The 21,395-nt window shown below is 43.5% G+C and overlaps 2 protein-coding genes across 7 annotated transcripts in view; one reads left to right on the forward strand and one right to left on the reverse strand.

Moving 5' to 3' along the window:
• PACC1 (proton activated chloride channel 1) overlaps positions 1-21,395 on the reverse strand; it is a 39,220-nt gene that overhangs the window by 7,078 nt on the left and 10,747 nt on the right. For 2 of the 6 annotated variants that reach the window (XR_010307056.1, XM_064164472.1), the window contains exons 1-5: positions 14,320-14,480; positions 9,182-9,278; positions 7,418-7,627; positions 5,088-5,242; positions 3,539-3,681 (exon numbers count right to left, since the gene is read on the reverse strand). Coding sequence is in view for 5 of the 6 variants with exons in the window: in XM_064164472.1 (XP_064020542.1) it covers positions 3,539-3,681; positions 5,088-5,242; positions 7,418-7,627; positions 9,182-9,278; positions 14,320-14,355 (641 nt within the window). In the remaining variant the exon portion in view is untranslated. Of the gene's footprint in view, positions 1-3,538; positions 3,682-5,087; positions 5,243-7,417; positions 7,628-9,181; positions 9,333-14,319; positions 14,481-21,395 lie in introns of those variants that run through there. The other 4 variants (XM_064164474.1, XM_064164473.1, XM_064164476.1 and 1 more) reach the window with 3 other exon arrangements.
• Positions 16,641-20,568, forward strand: NENF (neudesin neurotrophic factor). Its single transcript, XM_064164482.1, has 4 exons — positions 16,641-16,863; positions 18,032-18,092; positions 18,998-19,101; positions 19,725-20,568. The coding sequence occupies exons 1-4, from the start codon at positions 16,723-16,725 to the stop codon at positions 19,899-19,901; spliced, it is 483 nt and encodes a 160-aa protein (XP_064020552.1). The 5' UTR covers positions 16,641-16,722; the 3' UTR covers positions 19,902-20,568.

Raw genomic sequence — 21,395 nt, forward strand, 5'->3', positions numbered from 1 at the left:
AGACATTAATGGTATCTTAAGATTATCAAAAAATCCTATATCCCAGGAGAGAAAAAAGTGCAAGAGGTGAACTACAAAACCCTGATCTTCTCTTAGGCAATGCTCTCTGGTAACCATCAACAGTTCAATCTCTTAACAAGGGATCCCAATGCCCTAGCACAGCTGATCAACATCAGACCACAAGAGACAGAGTTTGTCCCAGTTGTGGGAGTTGCTAATTTATTTCTGGACTGGGCTGTGGAACTGCAGTGGATCTCTCTATGGCAAATCTCTATGGACCAACCCCTAAGAGCCAGAGGGAGCTCATGACATCCCACCAGCTGATTCCAACACAATGGTAAGAGCCAAAATGACAGATGGGTCAAAACCAGTTTATGTTTATTGCTTTAGCTTTTATCTAGACTAGGGCTCTTAGCAGGATCAAGACTTTTGGTACCACACCATCTGACTCTTTATTAGATCCTATGGCTATGTTAGGCACACAGCAATCTAGACCAAAGATGTAAAAGTGGAGCTCTGTTTAGACCCTTAAGTAATCACTGATCTGTTCAGATTGGTATCCATCACTTTCCACAACGGAGTGATTTAAGATAGTACACTAACAGCAGTTTTGTCAGTGGTATGTTCAGAGCAGTTTCTTTTTAAACCCACATATTACACTAATGACAGCTCAGGAAAGGAACTGGTATTTTTAGCTACACTTTTTTTGTAATTTACAAGAGTTTCATTATTTCCTTCCCTTTAATTAATGTGCTACAGACAGCAGCAGCCACTGTCTAAAAGGAAAAAGAAAGAAGAAGCTGAAGTCCGTGGCAGTAACCATTCAACTCATTGGCCAGAAACAGCACACACACCAGCAGCGTTCTGTGAAGGCCAGCACAAAACCAGCAAGCAGTGCCAGTTTCATGTGGTTTGTCAATTCAATGTCAACAGAAAAGCTGCAGAGAATAAAACCCCTGACAGAGGCAACTGGACCTCACTTGAATCCTCACCACTGGCTAAGCCTCAAAAAATCCCTTTCAGGATAGAGTTCCAAAGATTACCATGTACAGCTGTACATTATGCTGTCTACAGAGAAACTATTATAGATACAGCAGGTCTCTCACCAGTTTCAAGGGGGGGAGGGTAGATTGCAAAATACATGTGTAGGTTATTCCCTCATCTTAAGTCACAGTCTTCTGCATCAGCCCAATCTAAACTGATTGCAGCCATAGCAAAAAAAAATGTAAGGCTATGGTATCTCAGGAGTTTTAGCATACATCTCAGCATCTTTGCTAACACTCAAGGTGAACTGCTGGGCATAGTGCTACTAATATGCTTTCATAACCACTAAGTGATATACTTGGCCAGGAAAAGTAGCTAACTGGAACCACTAGTTGAAGTTTGTGGAGGCTGCATGGAAGGACACACAACAGTGTCTACAGTATCTTGAGTCCAGATTTCCCATCAACTAAATTTAGCATCTGCTGATGAACCAGAAAAAAACATTCTGTTTCCTCTTCTGCTGGAAACTGGACAGTACAAGTACATTCCATATATGCATGTGCTTTTCATACTCAGGAGAAAACAAACTTTCAATCTGCCCTGAGCTTGTCCAGTTTGTGCCCTGGATGCCAAGACAGCGATCCACAGTACTGAGCCAAAAAAAGCCATGCAATCTTTGGAGGATGCTACAGAAGAGACAGTACTGGCCTCCTGTGCACAGTCAGTTCCCTCACTGGATTTTACCTAGCCATGCAGATAATTTACTGCTAAGTTTAAGGCCTACATGCCTTTGTCAATTTTACCATTCTCCAGATTAGTCCAAAGCCCATTTTAATTTCTATTTTAACCGTCTCCTGCAAACAGGCACAGAAGATGCAGCCCCAAACAGATACCACCATTTCCCACCTTTTCACTTCACTTCAAACAGGCTCAACCTTCACTCTCACAGCTTTAATTTTGGCACCTTCCAACACTGAGACAAGGCAACTTCTCTATGAATAAAGCAACATTTGCTCATCTCTTCTGGGACTGATTGTGCAAGTTTGACCTGGCAAACCTAGAAGCAGGAGGTTGCAATCCAGGTTTCTCCCAGGCGACATAAGATGATTCTAACTGATTCACCTTCACTGGAAGAACCACAGCGCTAAAACTAGGACTTTTGCCTTTGCACAATATGTGGCACAAGTGTTTGGGACAGCAGCAAGAATGCTTGCAGCTTGCTTGCAGAAATACTGCCTATTTAAGTAGGACATAAATGTTTTACCTCGGGAAGAAAGAGCTCTGTAAAACAGCTTATCTGCAAATTGATGCAATAAGCACACAAATGCTGCTTCCAAGACTTGAGCACATATGGACCAAGCTGCATCTGGGTAAACTGGCTCATCCTGCAAAGAGCCAGGAACTAGATGCTCCACAACCCTGTCCTCTGCTCTGTGTTTCCAGGAATCAGTGTTGGGCCCGGTCTTGTCCAATATCTTTACTGATGATTTGGACCAGGGGATTGAGTCCAGCATCAGTAAGTTTGCAGATGACACCAAGCTAGGAGCAGGTGCAGATCTGTCAGAGGGTAGGAGAGCCCTGCAGGGAGACCTTGCCAGATTGGATGGGTAGGCAGAGGCCAATGGGATGAGATTGAACAAGACTAAGTGCAGGGTTCTACACTTTGGCCACAACAACCCCAAGCAGCACTACAGGCTGGGGACAGAGTGGCTGGAGAGCAGCCAGGCAGAAAGGGACCTGGGGGTGCTGGTAGATAGTAGCTGAATATGACCCAGCAGTGTGTGCCAGTCCAAATTATCATCCATCGCTATCCAGTCAACTAGACCATGGCAATAAGTGCCCCAGCCAGGCTTTTCTTGAACACCTCCAGGGACGGTGCCTCCACCACCTCCTGGGCAGCCCATTCCAACGCAAATCACTCTCTCTGGCAGCAACTTCCTCCTAACATCCAGCCTGTACTTCCCCTGGCACAACTTGAGACTGTCCTCTTGTTCTGTTGCTCGTTGCCTGGGAGAAGAGACCAACCCCCACCTGGCTACAGCCTCCCTTCAGGTAGTTGTAGGCAGCAATGAGATGACCCCTGAGCCACCTGTGACTAATATCTCATCTAGCTTGTAATTTGGATGACAGGAAGAAGATCAGAACTTGAATTTAAATTAAAAATTAAACAAATATGCATTGAATTTTCTCTCACAAGCTGGGAAAAAGAATGAGGCTTTTGAGAAAGTTCAAGACAGGATTAATTTCCTTTCTGTTAAAGTCAGAAGGTGGCTGAATGGTCCAGTGGCACCAAGGTTGAATCAATAAAAAGCAATTTTGAAATCCCCATCTATGACATTACATGAGCCTGTAGAAATTTACATGAAGGTAGTAGTACAATGAAATATAGTTAACCTTTCAGCAGAATCACATGAAAGAGCATCAATATAACACACTTCAAGAAAAAAAAAAAAAGAACATAAAAGCCAGTATGAGTTCTTCTCTAAAACCTCCTGATTTCACTTTTATTGTTGTAGCAAGTTCAACACATTCACAGACTCATCCCTTTACATACCTGTTGATGAATTCTTGGAAAGAAGAAAACAGAAGGTAGTCAATGGCACTAAAATCTTGGTCTGTCCCATTTAAATGGAACTGCAGAAATACTAGTTCCTTTTTCTTCACATCTCGAGGGCCTTGAACAACCAAAGCATACTTCTGCAAGCAAACAGAGAGGCAGTGAGAGCAGCTAAGGAATCCTCATTTGCTGTTTATCAATTTGCCATCTGTCACCAATACTCTCTAAAAATCTACTGTACACCAAGATTTTCTTGGCCACTATTAAGTTTACATCTATTACAGCATCTAACAAGAATGCAAACTCTATCCCTCCTTTTAGTTTAGAAGTTAAGACTTAACATCAAAATTTAGCATTTTACTGAGACTGCTTTAGTTCTACCACAGTCTTCTGGGTTCATGTGGAACTGCCAGTCAAGGTCCTGCAACCTGCATTCTGCAGGATAATCAAAACTGTCTTGAGCAATAAAATCAAGGAACTTTCAGCACTTAATATACAAGTTAACATGAAGTGTGACAAAGAGAACATCCTTGAGAAAGAGGAACAGTGCCCAGCACCTCAAGTGAGCTGCTGAAAGAAAACCAACCAAATTAAAAAAACCAACAAAAAAACAACAAAAAGCCACAGAAAAAAAAGTTAGCAGGCATAATACAACTTCAGCAGCACAGGCCTTGGATCACACAGCAAGCTGCTGCCTGCAAAAGGACTCAGACAATTCAAACTCTACAGAGTCCTCTCTGCTCTGCTGCAAGACCATAATCTATTGAAACAGAAAGCTTCTAAATGAAGCTACCATACAGCAAAAAATGGGTGTTGTTAAAGCACACAGAAAGAGCATGCTAGTAGCAGAACGTACATTAACTTTGCACTCAAAATATTACTTCCAAATATACTAAGGAGCTGCTTCCCAGAAAGCAATGCTGGCTAGCCAAAAGGCAAAACATGAAGAGGAAAAAAAGCTCAGCAAATGAGTACCTAGAAAGTTTGTTTACTCTCAGTTAAGTTTCTTTAAGAACAATCAAAGCAATCATTTTAGGTACTGGTGATCACATTTAATGCTTTGTTCTTTGAAGATTTATTTACAGAGAAGCTAGAGTCTTTGCATTATTAAGGGCAGCTTAAGACACTGGCACTTCATTGTACCCAGTTAAGACTTTTGCAAGCGTGACAAAACCAGTATGAAATTCCCAGCAAACATACAAAAAAGATAAGTTATCCTGTTCTATTAACTGCTACTGCTTTCAATCAAAGCTAGATTTACTGTGCCAAGGAATATGCCTGCCAGTTGATTTAAGAGCAGAATGAAGTGAGAATTTAATTGTTGAAAATGTGTCTGGTTCAGGTTTTCCTTCTGCACACACCCACACGACAGCTGATCTTCCAGAACATATATACAGACAGACTGAGCTCTCTTACATTTCTGAGAACAGAGACATGGCTTGGGAAAAGATAGAAGTCAGGAGTTTTTTGCAGCACTTATTAAATATTTTTACTTTCAAATATCATTATGCTTACTCAATAAGCTTTGTGCTATTATTGTTATTACCATAGTTTGATTTGTAAAAGGATCTGTGTAGTTGATTCTCTGAGTGGTGCACTCAATATCTCCTGGCTGACCCGGATTTATCAGAGGTGGAATGTGGTCATAGTAATGATGCTTGCAGCTAAGGAGCTGAGCCTTGCCTGGGTAAAAGGCAATACCTGTTTTGGGAGACAAAACATTGAAGAGAGCCAATTTCTTTCCCAAGCACATAGATTTTGTCATTTAATCCCAGAGAATACTGAGCGATCCTCAAGATCCAGCAAAACAATCAAATTAAACCACATGCTTCAGCAGTTTTTTGGAGCAGGGCAAAGAGTGCCATCTTGTCCTGACAAGGACAAAACCCCTACAATGCAACTGAAAAAAGTCAGGAATTATATTTTGCTACAATTCAAGGTTCACAGAAAATAACTTTCTCTAGTCTTCTCACAATCCAGCAGCCAATACATCAGTTCCTCTCACCCAAATGAAATGTAGACGTCAAGTAAGTTAGGAGGCTACAGAAGTCAAATGGGACAGAGTGCTTTGGTGTGTACAAGTTCTCAGATATCATTTAACTTGTCAAATTTTAATTGGAAGTAATGTATGTACTATGCACAATGGTTCAAAGATCACAGGATGACCAATAAAAGTGAAACGATGATCTCCAAAATATGGAGCGTTTGCTGTTCATTGAATACCATGTAATGACAAAAATCACAGAATCATAGAATCAACCAGGTTGGAAGAGACCTCCAAGATCACCCAGTCCAAATCAAAATCATCAAGCAAGTACTAATGGTTGCTAATACTTCACCTGTATGGAAATTCATATATACCATAAACCTACCACTTCAGACCCATAACATGCACAAGAACCTCAGCTGTAGAAGGCTATCAAAATAAAAGGCCCAAATCCCAAAATCTTATTAAGCCACATTACTGGAAACAAGCTTGCTTGAAAATAATCTAGACCAACTACCAAAATAAAAATCTGTGATTTATTAGATATGATTAACTTTCACAACTGAGATGACCTGTCCACCAAAACATGAAACACCAAAGCAGTCAGCACGGATCAAAGTAAAAATGCTTTATCCTTGTCTTCAGTGCTCCACACTTGCAGCTTGCCATCTCATCACTGCAATAGCACAGTGAAGTGGATTGGTTTAGGTTGTCTAATCTGACAGATTTCTGACAATACTTTTATATGTGCATTGGTCTGGTTCTTTAAATGGTATTTTACTGTTGCTGTATGAAAAGCTCACATGCAAAAAAGATCCATATGGTCCTACATAAGGACCTACTTATAAAGCAGAGCCTAACAAATCATATAGAAGAGCAACAACAGGAGTATACATACAGTTTGAAACACCTTTCAGCCACAATTACTGGAGTGGTCATTTCTAAAATGTGGTAAAAATAGTACTTGTTTGAAGTGTTAAGTGGGAAACTGATTTATGATTGAGGTGCATTTGCTGCCACAGCTCTATTTATGAATGGTTACTGGATAATTAACAAAAAAATAATTAGAGAACCTACTATTCATAAATGTTTCTGCAGCATAATTCCTCCAGCAAACTGCAACACAGTTTTCTGATGCGACACAGCATTTTTATGCCAACATTATTCCCTGCAGTCACATCACATTTTCATTGCCTGCTGAGGTAACAGCAAGTTGTAAACAAAGCATAACCCAAGTAGAAAGTAGCAGTGTGCTTATTTTGTAGTTGGTTTGAGAAATTCACCACCTTTACTGTCAATACTATCTTACTGTCCAGTGCAGTGCTGAGAGTCTGATGTACATTCTATACGGTACCCTGTTTGAATGATACCCTTTGGGAAACATTCCCATATGGAATTATCTTCCTTTCCTAAAAGGAAACTTATTCTATGGTCTGGAAACACTTCTTGCCTAACAACTACGGCATAACATAATGGCTACTGTCACAGAGAGGGACTTGCCATTGGAATGGGCTGCCCAGGGAGGTGGTGGAGTTGCTGTCTCTGGAGGTGTTAAAAAAAAAGACTGGATAAGGCACTTAGTGCCATGGTCTGGTTGATTGGACAGGGCTGGGTGACAGGTTGGACCGGATGATCTTGGAGGTCTCTTCCAAGCTGGCTGATTCTATGATTCATTCATATTACTGGCACGAAAGCTCCCCAAATCTCTCACACAGCATTAACACTTCTGTGCAAAGTCAACACAACATAGATTAAAAAACAGGAAGTGAAAGGCCTGGGTCAAAGCATTATATTCATCTCAGCCCCAAAGAACCAACATGAAAGCTTTAAAGCAATTGAAGACAAATGTGAACAACGATTTAACCAGTTTTGTTTGTTACCACTCTTACCCGGTGCATCATACAAGGACACTTCCTTGTAAGAGACAGACATCACTGGGTGGTTAAGTTTCTCCCTGAAGTCACTGATGGTTTGGTAGACAAGGAACACAGCTACAGCCATAAGCAGCAGATAAATAAACAGGAGAATTACTGAAAAAACATTCTTTAGGCAAGTCTTGCTGAAACGCAAAGAAGGGGCAGTGGTACCCAGTTCACTATCTGGAACCAAACAGAATATGGATTAGGACTTAAAATACAGATATTTGGACTGAATTTAGGTAGTGTGCATTTAATGATCAATCACTTGAAAAGAAACTTAAATCAGGCTAAGTCTGAAGCCTAAAAATCCACAACTCCTGCTGGTACTGATGATCAGTCAGATTTTTTTTTCAAGCATAAGGTCTAATCATCCAAAGATTGTGCCTCTCACTCACATGTTGAACTTGGCACTCTGCTTAAGGACACAGAAGGCAGGAAACTAGGCTTATTTTCAAGGAGGACAACTCAGAAACAAAGTTCAAAGCAAAAAAGTTTGCTGACAGTCATTCTTTCCTCCAGGAAAAAAACAACTCCTTTCCCCCCTCTCATTCCCACTCAGCATATGCAGCAGCAGAGAGATTTAATCTTCTGATGCTCTAAACCAGCTATGTGCATTGCATCTCCACCCTGGCAGGAGTCACTAGGTTCCCCTCTCATTTTTGGACTCTTGTTTCTAAGTCACTGTGTGTACTATGTAAAGTTTCATAAAGAGGATTCTTCCAATTACAGCCAGAGAAAGACCAACCCAACTCTCCCATAATCTCCTTGTCTTCAAAGATTATTCTCTGAAGGTCTTTACACTAACTAAATCTAACTTGTACACAGCCACACTCTTTGCATTCACCAGTTTTTTGGGCAATATTTGTAAGGAAAAAGTTTGTGTGCTCAGGTAGGTGACTTATGCATCATGTTTTGATTGTGAGCAGCATATAGCTCAAGACACAAAAGGAGCATTCAAATCCAGTGTAGGAAAGGAGATAAGCAGGCACACTTTACACTGGCTTTTCTGTCTGGTCAGATCCTCCCAGGCCACGTCACACTCTGCGCTTCAAGTCTAATAGCATGGTTTGCCATTTGTTCCTTACCACAGCAAACACTAGTCTATTAGTAAATCCTGTTGAACACAACCTCTTACACAAGTCCATGGTTACACACCTGTTCCCAAGTTATGTGCCAGGAGATGGCAGCCAAGGAAATTAGGACACTGCACTACCAAAACAAGCGTGGTTTGAACGGCTGCAGAGCATTTAGTGCTCATTTCATCTTGGATTACCTTAATGCCTAACCTGAGCTGCAAGAACCCCAGCTAACACTGCCCTGCACCCTCCAAAAGCAGGTCTGAACTAACTACAATCTGTTTAAAAGCACATATGTTCAATATTGCATCCTGCTCATGTACATCTGGTACAGACTTTGCTTATAATCCACTGCCATTACAGACACTGCAACTCAGGAAAGACACAACACAAAGGAAGAGAATATATTGAGCCAGCCAGAACTAGATCTGTTGAATCTTCATTGATTTAGCAGGGTTCATGACAAAGAAATGTTCTCATCTCAATTCACTGAAATGCTCCTTGGCTTCCCATCAGTAGGTACTCCCCAAACTAAGTAATTTAGTGTTTTGTTTGCTTTCAGAATTGCAATTAAAAATACTTCAAACACCCACATCCACACACAGAAGTATCTTATCAGGTACTTAACATCATTAATTTCTGGGTCCATAGTTCTTACCTGGTAAAATAACAGAGTTGGTATCTTCATGGACTTCCATCTCTCCTCCTCTCTCTTCTGTTGGGTTTTCAGATGCTCGCTCCACATCTTCACTCAGCTGTGTAGTTAAAACAGTGGTTCAATTTCCAAATATGCTTTCAACTTGTAATTGCTGGAATGGTACAAATAAAAGGGGCTTCAACTGTTCAAACACACAATAACATGCCTCCAGTCCAAGAGCACCCAACACCTCTTCCACTTGTTCACAGGACAACAACCACATCAATGTAGACCTACATCTAAAAAATGACTTGCACACTGCAAAAAGAAAAAGAGAGCACATTAAATTTAACCCACTTCTATCCTACTGCTGCAACAGCAACACCACCTTTTATTTCAAGATCAAAGTAATTATTTCCCTGGTAGCTTCAGCTCACCTTAAACCCCCAATTAGGACAATGCCCTCAGAAATAAGCAGGAACTTAATTCCTTCACTCAAGAATGCATGTTTAGGCATAAACAAACCACAGCACATACCACCAAACTGAGCATTAGCACTTCTTAATAAAGAGGTGCAAAAAGAGGGAGTTCCACTTGGAAAGGCATTAGGGCAAGTTCCTCAAACGCAGTCTCAGACACATAGGTTGGTGGGTCACTAGAAGACAACAATCAAACATCTGCCCATTTCTGGTAGTCATTTGCACTCATTGTACATATTAGTCTTCCACTGGTTCTAAAAGAAGCAACAGACACCAGATGGGTTTTTTTGTTTTGCTGTATAGTGCTCTGACCAGAGTGTTTTGGCAGCTTAGGCCCAAAGTCAGGAGCTTGTCTCATCAGGTAAGCATCACGGGAGACTGTAAAGTCTTAGACTTTATATATACACAAGCATCCCCTGTAGGTTTTCCAAATTTTATGTGTAGTAGGTGTATGACTGGCATACAAATTACAGCAAGGCAAACTGGAACATAAGTTTGCAGCACATCATATGCGGCACAGTAACTGTCCAAGCTAAACACAGTATCAATTACCTAAGACTACCTTTCACAGAATCACAGAACTTTAGAGGTTGGAAGGGACTTCCAGAGATTGAGTCCAACTGCCCTACCAAAGCAGGATCACCTAGGGTAGTCCACACAGGAATGCATCTGGTGGGTTTGGAGTGCCTCCAGAGAAGGAGACTCCACAACCAAGAGAGTGGTTGAGATACTGGAACATGACCAGAGAAGGGTGACAAAGATGGTGAGGGGCCTTGAGCACAGCCCTGTGAGGAGAGGCTGAGGGAGCAGGGAGTGTGCAGCCTGCAGAAGAGGAGGCTGAAGAGTGACCTCATTGCTGTCTACAACTACCTGAAGGGAGGTGGTAGCAAGGTGGGGGTTGGTCTCTTCTGCCAGGCAACCAGCAACAGAGCAAGGGGACACAGTCTCAAGTTGTGCCAGGGGAGGTCTAGGTTGGATGTTAGGAGGAAGTTGTTGCCAGAGAGTGTGATTTGCATTGGAATGGGCTGCCCAGGGGGCTGGTGGAGTCACCATGCCTGCAGGTGTTCAAGAAAAGCCTGGATGAGGCACTTAGTGCCATGGTCTAGTTGACTGGCTAGGGCTGGGTGATAGGTTGTACTGGATGATCTTGGAGGTCTCTTCCAACCTGGTTGATTCTATGATTCTCTCTAGGCAGCCTGTTTCAGGGCTCTGTCACCCTCTGTAAAGAAGTTTCTCCTCATGTTGAGGTGAAACCTTCTATGTTTAAGTTTGCAACCATTGCTCCTTGTCTTATTAGTAGTGCCAGCCACAATAGCTTTGTTCCTATTTCAGGGAAAACAGGGGCACAGTTAATGCAGCAGCCATAGTGAATGCTACTGCACTTTGCATCCCCAGCTTACCCAACAGTAATGTGCATGTATCCATAAGGAAGTGCTTTTATTTCACTCTAGTTCAGTATTGAAATAACAATTACACCATTAATAGATCATCATTTGCACTTATTAGGAAAGAGTCCATTATTTCACATCTTCAAAGTCTGACATACAGTCTCCATCACTTCCTCCTGTATTTCTGTATTCCATTCCACTGTGCAAAGCAAGTTAAAAGCAGTTACCCAGTTGTTTTTAAATGCCTTCCACATAAATAAAGCATGATTTTCCACAGTGTGAGGCATGAAGCAAACAGGTAATTAACAGGCTAAACTCAGCTCATTTGCAGGAGGCTTACCAGGGCCACAACTGAAGATTATATGAACACACCAGTTCTATTAGTTTGCCTGACCCAAATTAAGCTCTACTGACACAAGAACAGTATTTACTGAAACTCTTGTACATGTTAAGCTAAATCAGCTAAGAAGATAGTTCAGATTGCACCTGTGCAAATTCCTTACTCTGGAGCTGATAAAAAAAAAGGCTACATCTGATCCAAAAATAGTTATAAAATCACTGAAGTTTCCCAGGTGACTCTCACACGCCTCTGGTTCAACCATGGTTCCCCATGTATAGGCACCTCAGTGACTGAGGTTATGGAGAGAGTAAGCAAGGTTTGCTCCTGACAGCAAGGACATCCCAACACAAGCTTAAACAAAGACACAGTATGCAACACCTCTTACTCTCTCAAGAGGACCTTCAACACACAGAAGAGAGGAAAAACTAAGGAAATGTAACATTTTAGCACTCCTTAGAAATGAAACAAAAAACCCTTAATGTGCCTCTGCTTTTCCTTATCTCTAACAAGACTGACAGTTTCATAAGTTTTCTACACATAAAACCTGTGAAGGACCTGGTAATCAGAAGTGGGAGAGCTAATATTGCCTCAGGTGCAGTAAGTTGAGCTGATGCATTAAAACCTTCTAAACCCACTAATTTTACTGCAAATCCTCAGCACCTGATTTGACAACAGGTGAAGCTGCTAAAGCTACGAAGAATTGCTCATGGCTCAGCCTCCATGTTCTGAGTGTACAGCACACTGGCTCTACAAAGCACAACAGCACAGACCTACAAACCCAACCACCCACAGACATACTGAGCTACAGTCTCCTATCGATTGGGAAATCAGCACGGCATTACTGAATGACAGCCACAATCACAGAATCACTGAGGCTGGAAAAGACCTCTGAGATCATCAAGTCCAGCCTATGACCTAACACCACAACATCAGGTAAACCACGCCACCAAGCACCACATCCAATCTCTTCTTAAAGACCTCCAGGGATGGTGCTTCCACCTCACATTCCCTCCCAGTGCCTAATCACCCTTTGCATGAGGAAGTGCTTCATCATATCCAAACTTAACCTCCCCTGGTGCAGCTTCAGACCATGTCCTCCTGTCCTATCACTAGATGTCTGGGAGAAGAGCCTGACCCACACCTGACTACAACTTCCTTTCAGGTAGTTGTAGAGAGCAATAAGGTTCCCTCTAAGTCTCGCACAACTTTCCCTCCAGCCCCCTCACCAGTCTTGTTACTCTTCTCTGGACCCGCTCCAGCACCTCAATATCTTTCTTGAAGCCAGTTCTAGTTTCTTCAGGATTGACAAGAGTGAACTTGATGTATGCCGATAGTTTTCACCCTCCTAGGCCAGCTCTTCCTACATCTTATTTTGTATAAAGACATGAACAATGGTGCTAGCCAAGAACGAACATAAACTTGCCGGGCAGTTAAGCACGCAATACAATGCAGAGATAGGATAGGCCATCAAGAGCATGAAGGGCACAAAACAGACCTTTGTTCAGCATTCCTCTGGGCTCAGCACACAGAGCTGAGCGAGAAACAACTGCAGGAGACTGCCTGTGATCCAGCTGCTCCTTTTCAGCGCTGCACGCAGAAAATCACTGGACAAAAAGAAGCTCAGAAAAAGCAACTCCCGATATCTGAGCACACCTGCTAGGGGTGGGAGCATCACAGATTGCCCCAGGTGCCAGAGGAGGGAAGGAAGTGCAGCTGCTGCACTTCACACCATCTAGACTTACAAAACAGAGTTTGGGACAGTCCCAGATGTAGACAGTAGTGTCAGCAGTGTGTGATATACAAGGCAGAAACATGACATGTATAGCCCAGCCCACACTTCAGGCATCAGTGAAACTTCATTAACTCTCACAAGTACTTCCTCTACATAAAAGATCTCATATGAGTTAATTTCATTTTGATAATCACAGGATAAAAACTTCCTACTGGATAAACCACTCTTAAATATAAGCAGAACTTGTCCCTACAGGCCTTTTGCTGGTCCACTGATTCACCACCTTTCAATGCCTTCTAGCCCAGCAGAAAAAAACCCACAACACCACAAAAAAACCACCCCAAAACAGTCACCACAATCAAACTCAGAAGTTGACCCTCTACACAGTATTAAACTAAACCAGAAAGCATTAAAACGGAGCCCCAAACTGCCCATCAGGTACAAAGGAAGGCAAACATCTGCATTCCTTTCGACTGCAAGATACAAACACAAGTGCCAGGGTGCAAGCTATACTGCTGCTGAACTTGGCACAAATGGCTTGTGGAGAGATAGGAAGGAGCAGAAAATTCCGGTCGCTGGAGCCTGTACATTGATATGCAAACTAGACACTCTTGGCAGCCTGATAACGCGGCCTTCAGTTTCATATCCGAGAGCTCGGGTACCAGAATCCCTTCTCACGCCCGACAGACCGTCCCCTTGTTAGGAAAGCCGCAGCTACAGAGCCCGCTCGCCAGCTGTGCCTAGCTCATACACTCCATCTGACGCCGATTATTTCAACCACGCTGAAGGGCAAATCCCGCAAATCAGAGCGCCCAGAACACCCACTTCTTTCTGGCGAAAGAGGACGCTAGGAAGGAGGGCTCGGGCAGCAGCAGGCAGGTGAAGGAACGCGTCCACACGGTCAGACCCACCCGGTCTGGCCGCGCTCCCACAGCTGCGGCCGGGCCACAAGGGGCAGGTGACGCCGCGGAGCACCCCGCGCGCAGCCCAACCGCCTCGCCAGGGCTCCCCGTCCCCAGCAGCGACGCACCCGCCCTGCCGAGCCCAGAGCCAGAGACCGGAGCCCAGCCCAGCTCACGGACACAGCCTTGAGCATAAACGCTTAGCATACCCCGCGTCGGGCATCGCCGCCCGGCGACCTGCTCCAGCCCCTCCTGGCGAGCTGAGGCCCGCCACTCACTAGCTCTGCCCCGGCCTCCCCTATCGCTGCCTGTCTGTACCTCTTGGTAAGATGCGGAGACCTCCGGCCTTAGCATAGCATCTGCAGCGGGAAGCGGCCACGGCGGGGGCCGGGAGACGGCCCAGCCGCACCGCACAGAGCAGGGACACCCACAAGGAGCCGAGCCGCCCTGCTTAAGCCGGGCCACGCAAGCGCCGCGACCCCCACCCGCCCGCCGCTGCTTCCCGCCCCAGCGCCGCGTGCTCGCCACAGCAGCGCGGGGGCTGCTGGGAGCCGTAGTCCGGCGGGAGCCGCTGGGGCGGCCGTCGGCGTCTGGGAGCTGGCAATGAGCAGCCGCTGAGCTCGGACATCACCTCGGCGACGGGCAACGAGGAAGCCACCCCGGCATCTAACCCTTGTCCTTTTCCGCGTCCAGACTGCAAAGTAAGGAGCTCTGAAAAGCACTACAAGGTGGTACTACAAGGCTCGCAATGCTGGAGAAGGTCTGGTCCCATCTTCCAGAGCTCGCTCAGTAATTCTGCTGAGCTCTGCTGCTCTCAGCCAGTGCAGCACGATTGCTCGTTGCACGCGTAAAGGGTTGGGTTTCTTACACAGAATGTACTGTGTAGCGACGGCCACGTTAGTCTTCTACACCGCACACTTCACAACATAAACTTTCTTAAGCAGGACTGATTGGGAGAGCAGGTGAGAGCAATTGAACACAGTTTTGCCAGTTCTCCCACTCGCACCAAAAAAAAAAAAAAAAAAAAAAAAAAAAGGAAAGAAATGTTTGTTGCTCAAGGCTGCCGGCAGGACACCAAAACAACGGGCGCCCTTGGCAGCCAGATAAACCCTCTGCAGGGCTCCTCTAACCTCCCAGCCACCCACGCTGCGCCAGCACAGGAGCGGCGGCACTGGGGCACTCCAGGAAGATAAAAGCTAAAACCACCTAAGAGCTGACTCATCAGCCATCCATCCACCTCTATTTTTCTTTTCCAGCATGGAAGGAATTGTTAACGTTTCATCATCAAGAAGTGTGTGCAACATTTATTGCACTGAGGCACAGTGCTATAGTTGGAGTGCCTGCCTAAGACCAATTGCTAATAGGTTTATAACCTTGTCAAGGGTTTAAGTCCTTTGACAACGACATTCCTAGTATACAGCTTCTCCTTTCAAAAAGCATTTTACCTCTTGTTATTCCTTTTTCATATGCCTGTGTTTCAAAGGCAAGCTCTAACCCTCAAATTGTTGAGGCTCCAGACAGATGTTGGTTAGTATTCAGCAGTTGCAGCCCTCCTTATTTAAGAATAAAAGGTACATCTGTAACGTGATTGAACCAAACTGACAAATTAGACTTCTGCATATTTCCCAGCAGCATGGGTCTCTGCCATGTGAGGCATTTGCAGGCAGAGCAACCAGGCAAATGCCACAGCCTTTACTTGCATGTCGTGGGAGCATTCAGAAGCTGTTTTGTCCAGAGCCTTAGTAAAGGTCTCTTCTGTTTGACATTTCACTTGTAGCTTGTGTACTCAGCAAATGGATGTGATGGACAGCCAGGATAAGAAGCTCAGCTATTGTTTAGGCAGCATAGGCAAACTTCACTGCTTAAGGAGAATCACAGCCACAACCTTGTTAGTCCCTAGCAGGATAAATACTCAAGCCTGCCACACCAGATAGCAACTTGCAGCAAGCAGTCACAGAAACACACCTTCCCCACAACCTGTTTCTGTCAGGCTTGGTCCAGCTGATCACCTGGCTATGTGATCTGTTGGTCTTTACCCTCATACTCTGGTGACATGCCCTTGCTCCCCTATGTTCCTGGCCTATGGAGGTGTTGCTTTGGACTAGTTAATTCATCCCCTTTCTATCTCACATTTACTTACTGCCTGGATCCTCCTCTTAATCTTTAATCTCTTACAATACCTAGTACAAGGGGCAGAGACAGCAAAGAGATTTGAATTACACACAGTAGTCAGGAAGGCTGGGTAATTTGAACATTTCCTATTCATTCTTCGTCAGACTAAAAATGTCAACGTTTGGGTGGTTTTGTTGTTTCGTTTGGGTTTTGTTTTTTAATGCGCCATACAGATGAAGCCTGTCCCCCATGCGCTGGTTTTGCGAATAAACATTTAAAACAGCAAGCAGAGGAAGTCCAGAGAGTGAAAAGGGGTAGAAAAGCAGGAATCTTTCATTAGTTCGGGTGCCGTCTGCACACCTGCACACCCAGCCGGGAGAGCGCTCTCCAGCCGCTGCACTGAGCTGCTCAGACAACTGCTGGCACTCCTTCAGCTCAGTTCAGTGAGTGTGCATCCCGGCTTTAACTCTGTCCACATACGTCCATTTAAGCAAGCCGCCAGGGCTGGCACACGCCTCCTGCCACCGCCAGCCCAGGGCAGCAGAGGGGCCCGAGGCAGGCTCCAGCGGGGGCTGGAGGCGGGGCCGGCCGGGGCTCGTCATCCGCGGCATGGCGGGCAGCTGTGCGTGGGTGCTGCTGCAGGCTGCCCTGCTAGCCGCGGCCGAGCGGGAGCTGCACCTCAGGCCGCCCGCCGAGGCCCCCGTGCGGCTCTTCACCGAGCCAGAGCTCGCCAGATACGATGGGCAGAAGGTAGGGCCGGACGGAGTGGGGTCCCCGCAGAGCCGCGGCGCGGCCTCGGGCTCTCGGGCCGGGCCTGACCGGGCCTGCTATGGTATGGTATCGGCGTGGAGTCGAGGCTAGGGCCGGTAGGGCGCCCTGCGACGCACTGCCACCCGCAGCATTGCCGCCTTCTCTACAGTCACTTAAAAAACTAATGTGCCTCCTGCTCATCTGTTCCGTCCTCCTCGGGATTCACGGGATAAAGTGCTTGTTAGGCGCCCGTGAGAGGTTTGTTGGCATTTGTGCATTGCTCGCCGTCATTTGTCCTACTGGCAGCTGCCGATTGCAGCCGCTTAGGTTGCGTACAATTCGCAGCCACCTTCCTAGTTGAACAAGGCACTCATGCCAGAGAATTTCGGATTGTCATAAATTCGAGCCAAAGTAGTTTTTTTCAATAATTGATGAGGCAATCTATTTAGACTCACGTATGTATTCCTTTAAAGAACAGGATTATGGAGATAACTAAGCAGTGTCGACTTGTAGAGTTTTTAGCTTTTTTTTGTGGCAGAAAAATCCCATCACAGCTTGATATTCAAAATTTTAAAGCCCTGTATTGATAGAGATCCAAGCTTTGAAAAGCTTGGCTGCCCTGCTCAGGGTTCTCTCCAGATACTTGCAATGTTTTGCAACCTAACCAGCATCTGACTGAAAATACATCTTACACACAGAAGACAAAGCAGAAGCAGTGTCTTATTAAGCAAAACAGATGTCAGCAAATCAGATTTGTGTGTATTTACGTATTTCTCTGTTCTCTTAAATAAAGAATGCTGTTGGCCATGCACCTTTCTTTTTATCTTGAGCAATATCTATCTGCATTAGAAATAGATGCAGTTGATCACCTTCAAATGTACAGGGGTGCAGACAAGGTGACTTGCAAGAGGGGCATGTCTACAGTCATTGTGAAGTTTAGAGTATAAAAACTTAATAAAAAACCTAAAATCTCAGTTGAAAGCACAGGGGAGAAATTTCATGAGAGGTAAGATGTTTGCTTGGTTACATACACAAACAAGAGAAAGCATACAACAGAGAACTTGATTCTCTTCTTTGTGGCCTGAGTGCTTATAGACTTCATAGCTACAACTAACTGCCTTTTGCCTACACTGAAACGCTGAGGATACACTGATGGCTTGCTTTCCAGGAAGGACAGCCCATTTACCTGGCAGTGAAGGGAGTAGTATTTGATGTCACTTCTGGGAAAGGTGAGTTTGTTTCTGGCTTTGCTGTCTGCTTTGGTTTTGTGCTGTTGTTCAGTTGTTTGTTTCTAAATATTCCTCATGTATTATAAGCTTGCACTGCAATTGCAACAGTGAATGTATTTTTTTTCTTTTTGGAAATCTCAGTACATGTGGACAGAAAAGACAGTGTAGTCCAGTTAGTTGGGGAGCTGATGACAGGAATGCTGAAGATACCTGGTGAGACCCTAGTCCACCTCTAATGTGGGGGCCAGACCATGCAGAAGCCAGTGCTAGAGCACTGGATACGTGAGCTGACTGGATTAAAACTAACTTGGATGTATTCATACTGCACTACACAGCATAAGCATTGCTACAGCTTCATCTTGTCCTTTTGTGCTGATGTTTGCCTAGTTACAGTGTCAGTGGCCTGGTAAAACTCTTGGGCTGTGATTTTGAAAGGAGGGCAGAGAACTCAGTAAATTTTTTTCCCTCCTCCTTTAGAATTTTCTTATTTCATGAGGCTTCTTGTCTCATCACTTACACCTAAACCATTTATTGCCATATTTGCACGTTGGCTGATCTTCAGATCCTTGCCACTGCAAATTCTAGAGTCTGTGATCTTCTCATAAGAATGTAAAAGGCACAGCTCTGTAAATGGTAGCTAAAATTTAAGACTGCAGTTTTAGAAGTTCAACAGCTGTATTGTATAACCCTACCTTCTGATTACTGCTTTTGCTTTGTGGGTTTCTTTAAAAAGACTGGGCTTTGTTATCAAAAAGTGAATCAGTTTTGGAGAGAGTAGTCTTAAACTTTAGTTATTGCTTTCAGGTCACTGGCAAGTGTAGCAGGCTGGTGAAGAGTAAAGACTGAATGTACCCTGTACATTGTCAGATTATCACTGGAATTACTATTTTTTTCCAATGTGTCAGAATTTTATGGAAAAGGAGCCCCATACAATGCCTTGGTTGGAAAAGACTCAACAAGGGGAGTTGCAAAGATGTCTCTGGATCCAGCAGATCTTACTCATGACATAGTAAGAAAACAGACTATTATTTAAATTCTGTTTTGCTAAGTTTTACTGTTTTGCAAGATGATGAATGATAATTACTTGTATTAATTTGTTTGATTCACATATTTTAAACCAAAATGTATTAATATTCTTTAAATACTTGAAATGGAGATGTGTTTACTGCCCATAGAAGGTGCAGTGCTAGCAGCCTCGAAGAGGAAAGGTTTCATCTGTGGAATCAGTACAATTTATGGAAGCACATAAAACCAAAATTACTTGCTGTTTGAAAAGGTGCTTCCAAAGACAGTAAATAACTTTTTTTTTGGTCAACTGATGTAGTGTATCCTGTGTCACTGACATGGCAGTGAATGCTAACTCTGGCAGTAGGTTGTGGCTTGTTTGAGGTGTGATTTACTTGTGCAGGGAGAATGAAGAAAGATTAGTTGTTTGCTTTAACACATTATTTGTCAGGGCCGAATTTGAATGAAATGATATAACTACAGGTTATACCATCAATTGTGTTGTTCATGTTCTGCAACATAAACTCAAAAGCTAATCCTAAGGTTTATAGTAATTTAAGAAAAAAAAATGCATATCTGTACTTTTATTTCTTTGAGACAGAGCTTTCATTTCCATATTTCATTTAGACAGGACTCACAGAAGAGGAACTGAAGTCCTTGGATGATACCTTCAATAATGTTTATAAGGCCAAATATCCAATTGTCGGCTATACTTCACGACGAATTCTGAATGAGGATGGCAGTCCCAATCTAGACTTTAAACCCGAAGATCAGCCACATTTCAGCATTAAAGATGAGTTTTAAGGACCATTTTTGTACCTAGAGGGTGCCTGGGGAGAAGCATGATCTTTTCTGGAGTTCATTACAGCAATTAGCTATCACAAATCAGTTTTCTGTTTAGAAAATACATATGTGTGTGTATATACACATAATTTAGAGGAAGGAAACAGATCTGTATCAGTGTCATACGCCTGGGATGTTTGCTCTGAATTACGGGAATTACTTAGTAAGAAAGTTCTTTCTGCCTGGATTTCTCTGTTTACAAGTGTGTGATGTAAAATTACATTCCTTACACGAGATGAGGAAGTTTTTAAACAGTTGAAACATGCCTGGTCTTTTTGTAAATCTCAGATTGCTTCCCACTCTTTGGAAAAGACTGCATACATTATCTCCATGAGCTAACATTAATTCTCTGTTTCAGATGAGTCGAGGTAGCATGTTTACAACCAAGTGTATCAGAGGCTTAGATTTTAAAAAGCATTGTGGGATTTAGTATTCGACAGGTTTGAGAATACTGGACATAAAACCACTCAGACTGTTTAAATACAGTTACTGTGGAATATTTGTGCAAAGGCTACAGCTGCAGTAAGAAACAATAAGAATAAACCTTTTTCCCCCATGAGATCTACTGTGACATGTAAGACTACTATTTTATTAGTTTTGAATAAATGACACTTTAAAGTTTTTAAAAGATGTCTTCTGTATTAGATTATGAAGATTTCCTTCTAGCTTGCTCCACTTTTTCTCTGACAATAAAAGGAAATGATAGCTCACTGTTTACCACATACTCTTACCATGTATTCAGCACAAGTTTATTACAGTAGTTTTGTATTCCATGGATACTAAATTTAGCACCTTTGTATTGGCAGTTTCTCTTTACTATTGCTCTGGCTTCATCATTGCTGTTGCAATGAAGTGTACATACATACATTCCGTTTCCTTTAAATCTAAATGTCTTTCAGGAGCAAGAGACCTGTAAAATCACGTGTTATATAAATTGCTGCTAACCACTCACTTTCACTAACTTCAGTAGGATATAAATTGTCACATATGTGGATTTATCTGCTACTGTGACAGGTTGAACTGATATGGAAAAAAATAAGCAGCTGCTCCCAAGTCTGCATCAACAAGACAGAAGTAATAAAAATACAGTTCAGTGTTTTGTTCTATTTCTTTATCATTTAGACCATTTTCTTGGAAGGATTTTCCTCCTTACAGTTTGCAGAAGACAGCTGTCTGTGAGCTGAGTAACTAGAAAAGCTGTACATTTGTCTTTCACAGTGTTACAGATTTTAGTCTAAACTTCTGTCTTACTATTAGAGCACTTAATTTGCAGGAGGGATTCCATGGGCCCTCCTTGCTGGTGGATGGTGCCTTGAGGTGGAATAAGTAATTTATCATCTTCGAAAATAGCACTGCTTCAGAGAATTACAGTAGTAATTATAGAATCATAGAATCAACCAGGTTGGAAAAGATCTTCAAGATCATCCAGTCCAACGTATCACCTAGCCCTATCCA

Source organism: Pogoniulus pusillus, chromosome 25 (genome assembly GCF_015220805.1).
Source record: "Pogoniulus pusillus isolate bPogPus1 chromosome 25, bPogPus1.pri, whole genome shotgun sequence".
Lineage (NCBI taxonomy): Eukaryota > Metazoa > Chordata > Aves > Piciformes > Lybiidae > Pogoniulus > Pogoniulus pusillus.

Bases quoted from the DNA above. Each gene is read 5' to 3' on its own strand.
- NENF (XM_064164482.1), top strand. From the start codon at position 16,723: ATGGCGGGCAGCTGTGCGTGGGTGCTGCTGCAGGCTGCCCTGCTAGCC. The intron at 18,093-18,997 runs GTGAGTTTGTTT...CCAATGTGTCAG, and splicing joins TGATGTCACTTCTGGGAAAG to AATTTTATGGAAAAGGAGCC. The intron at 19,102-19,724 runs GTAAGAAAACAG...TATTTCATTTAG, and splicing joins CAGATCTTACTCATGACATA to ACAGGACTCACAGAAGAGGA.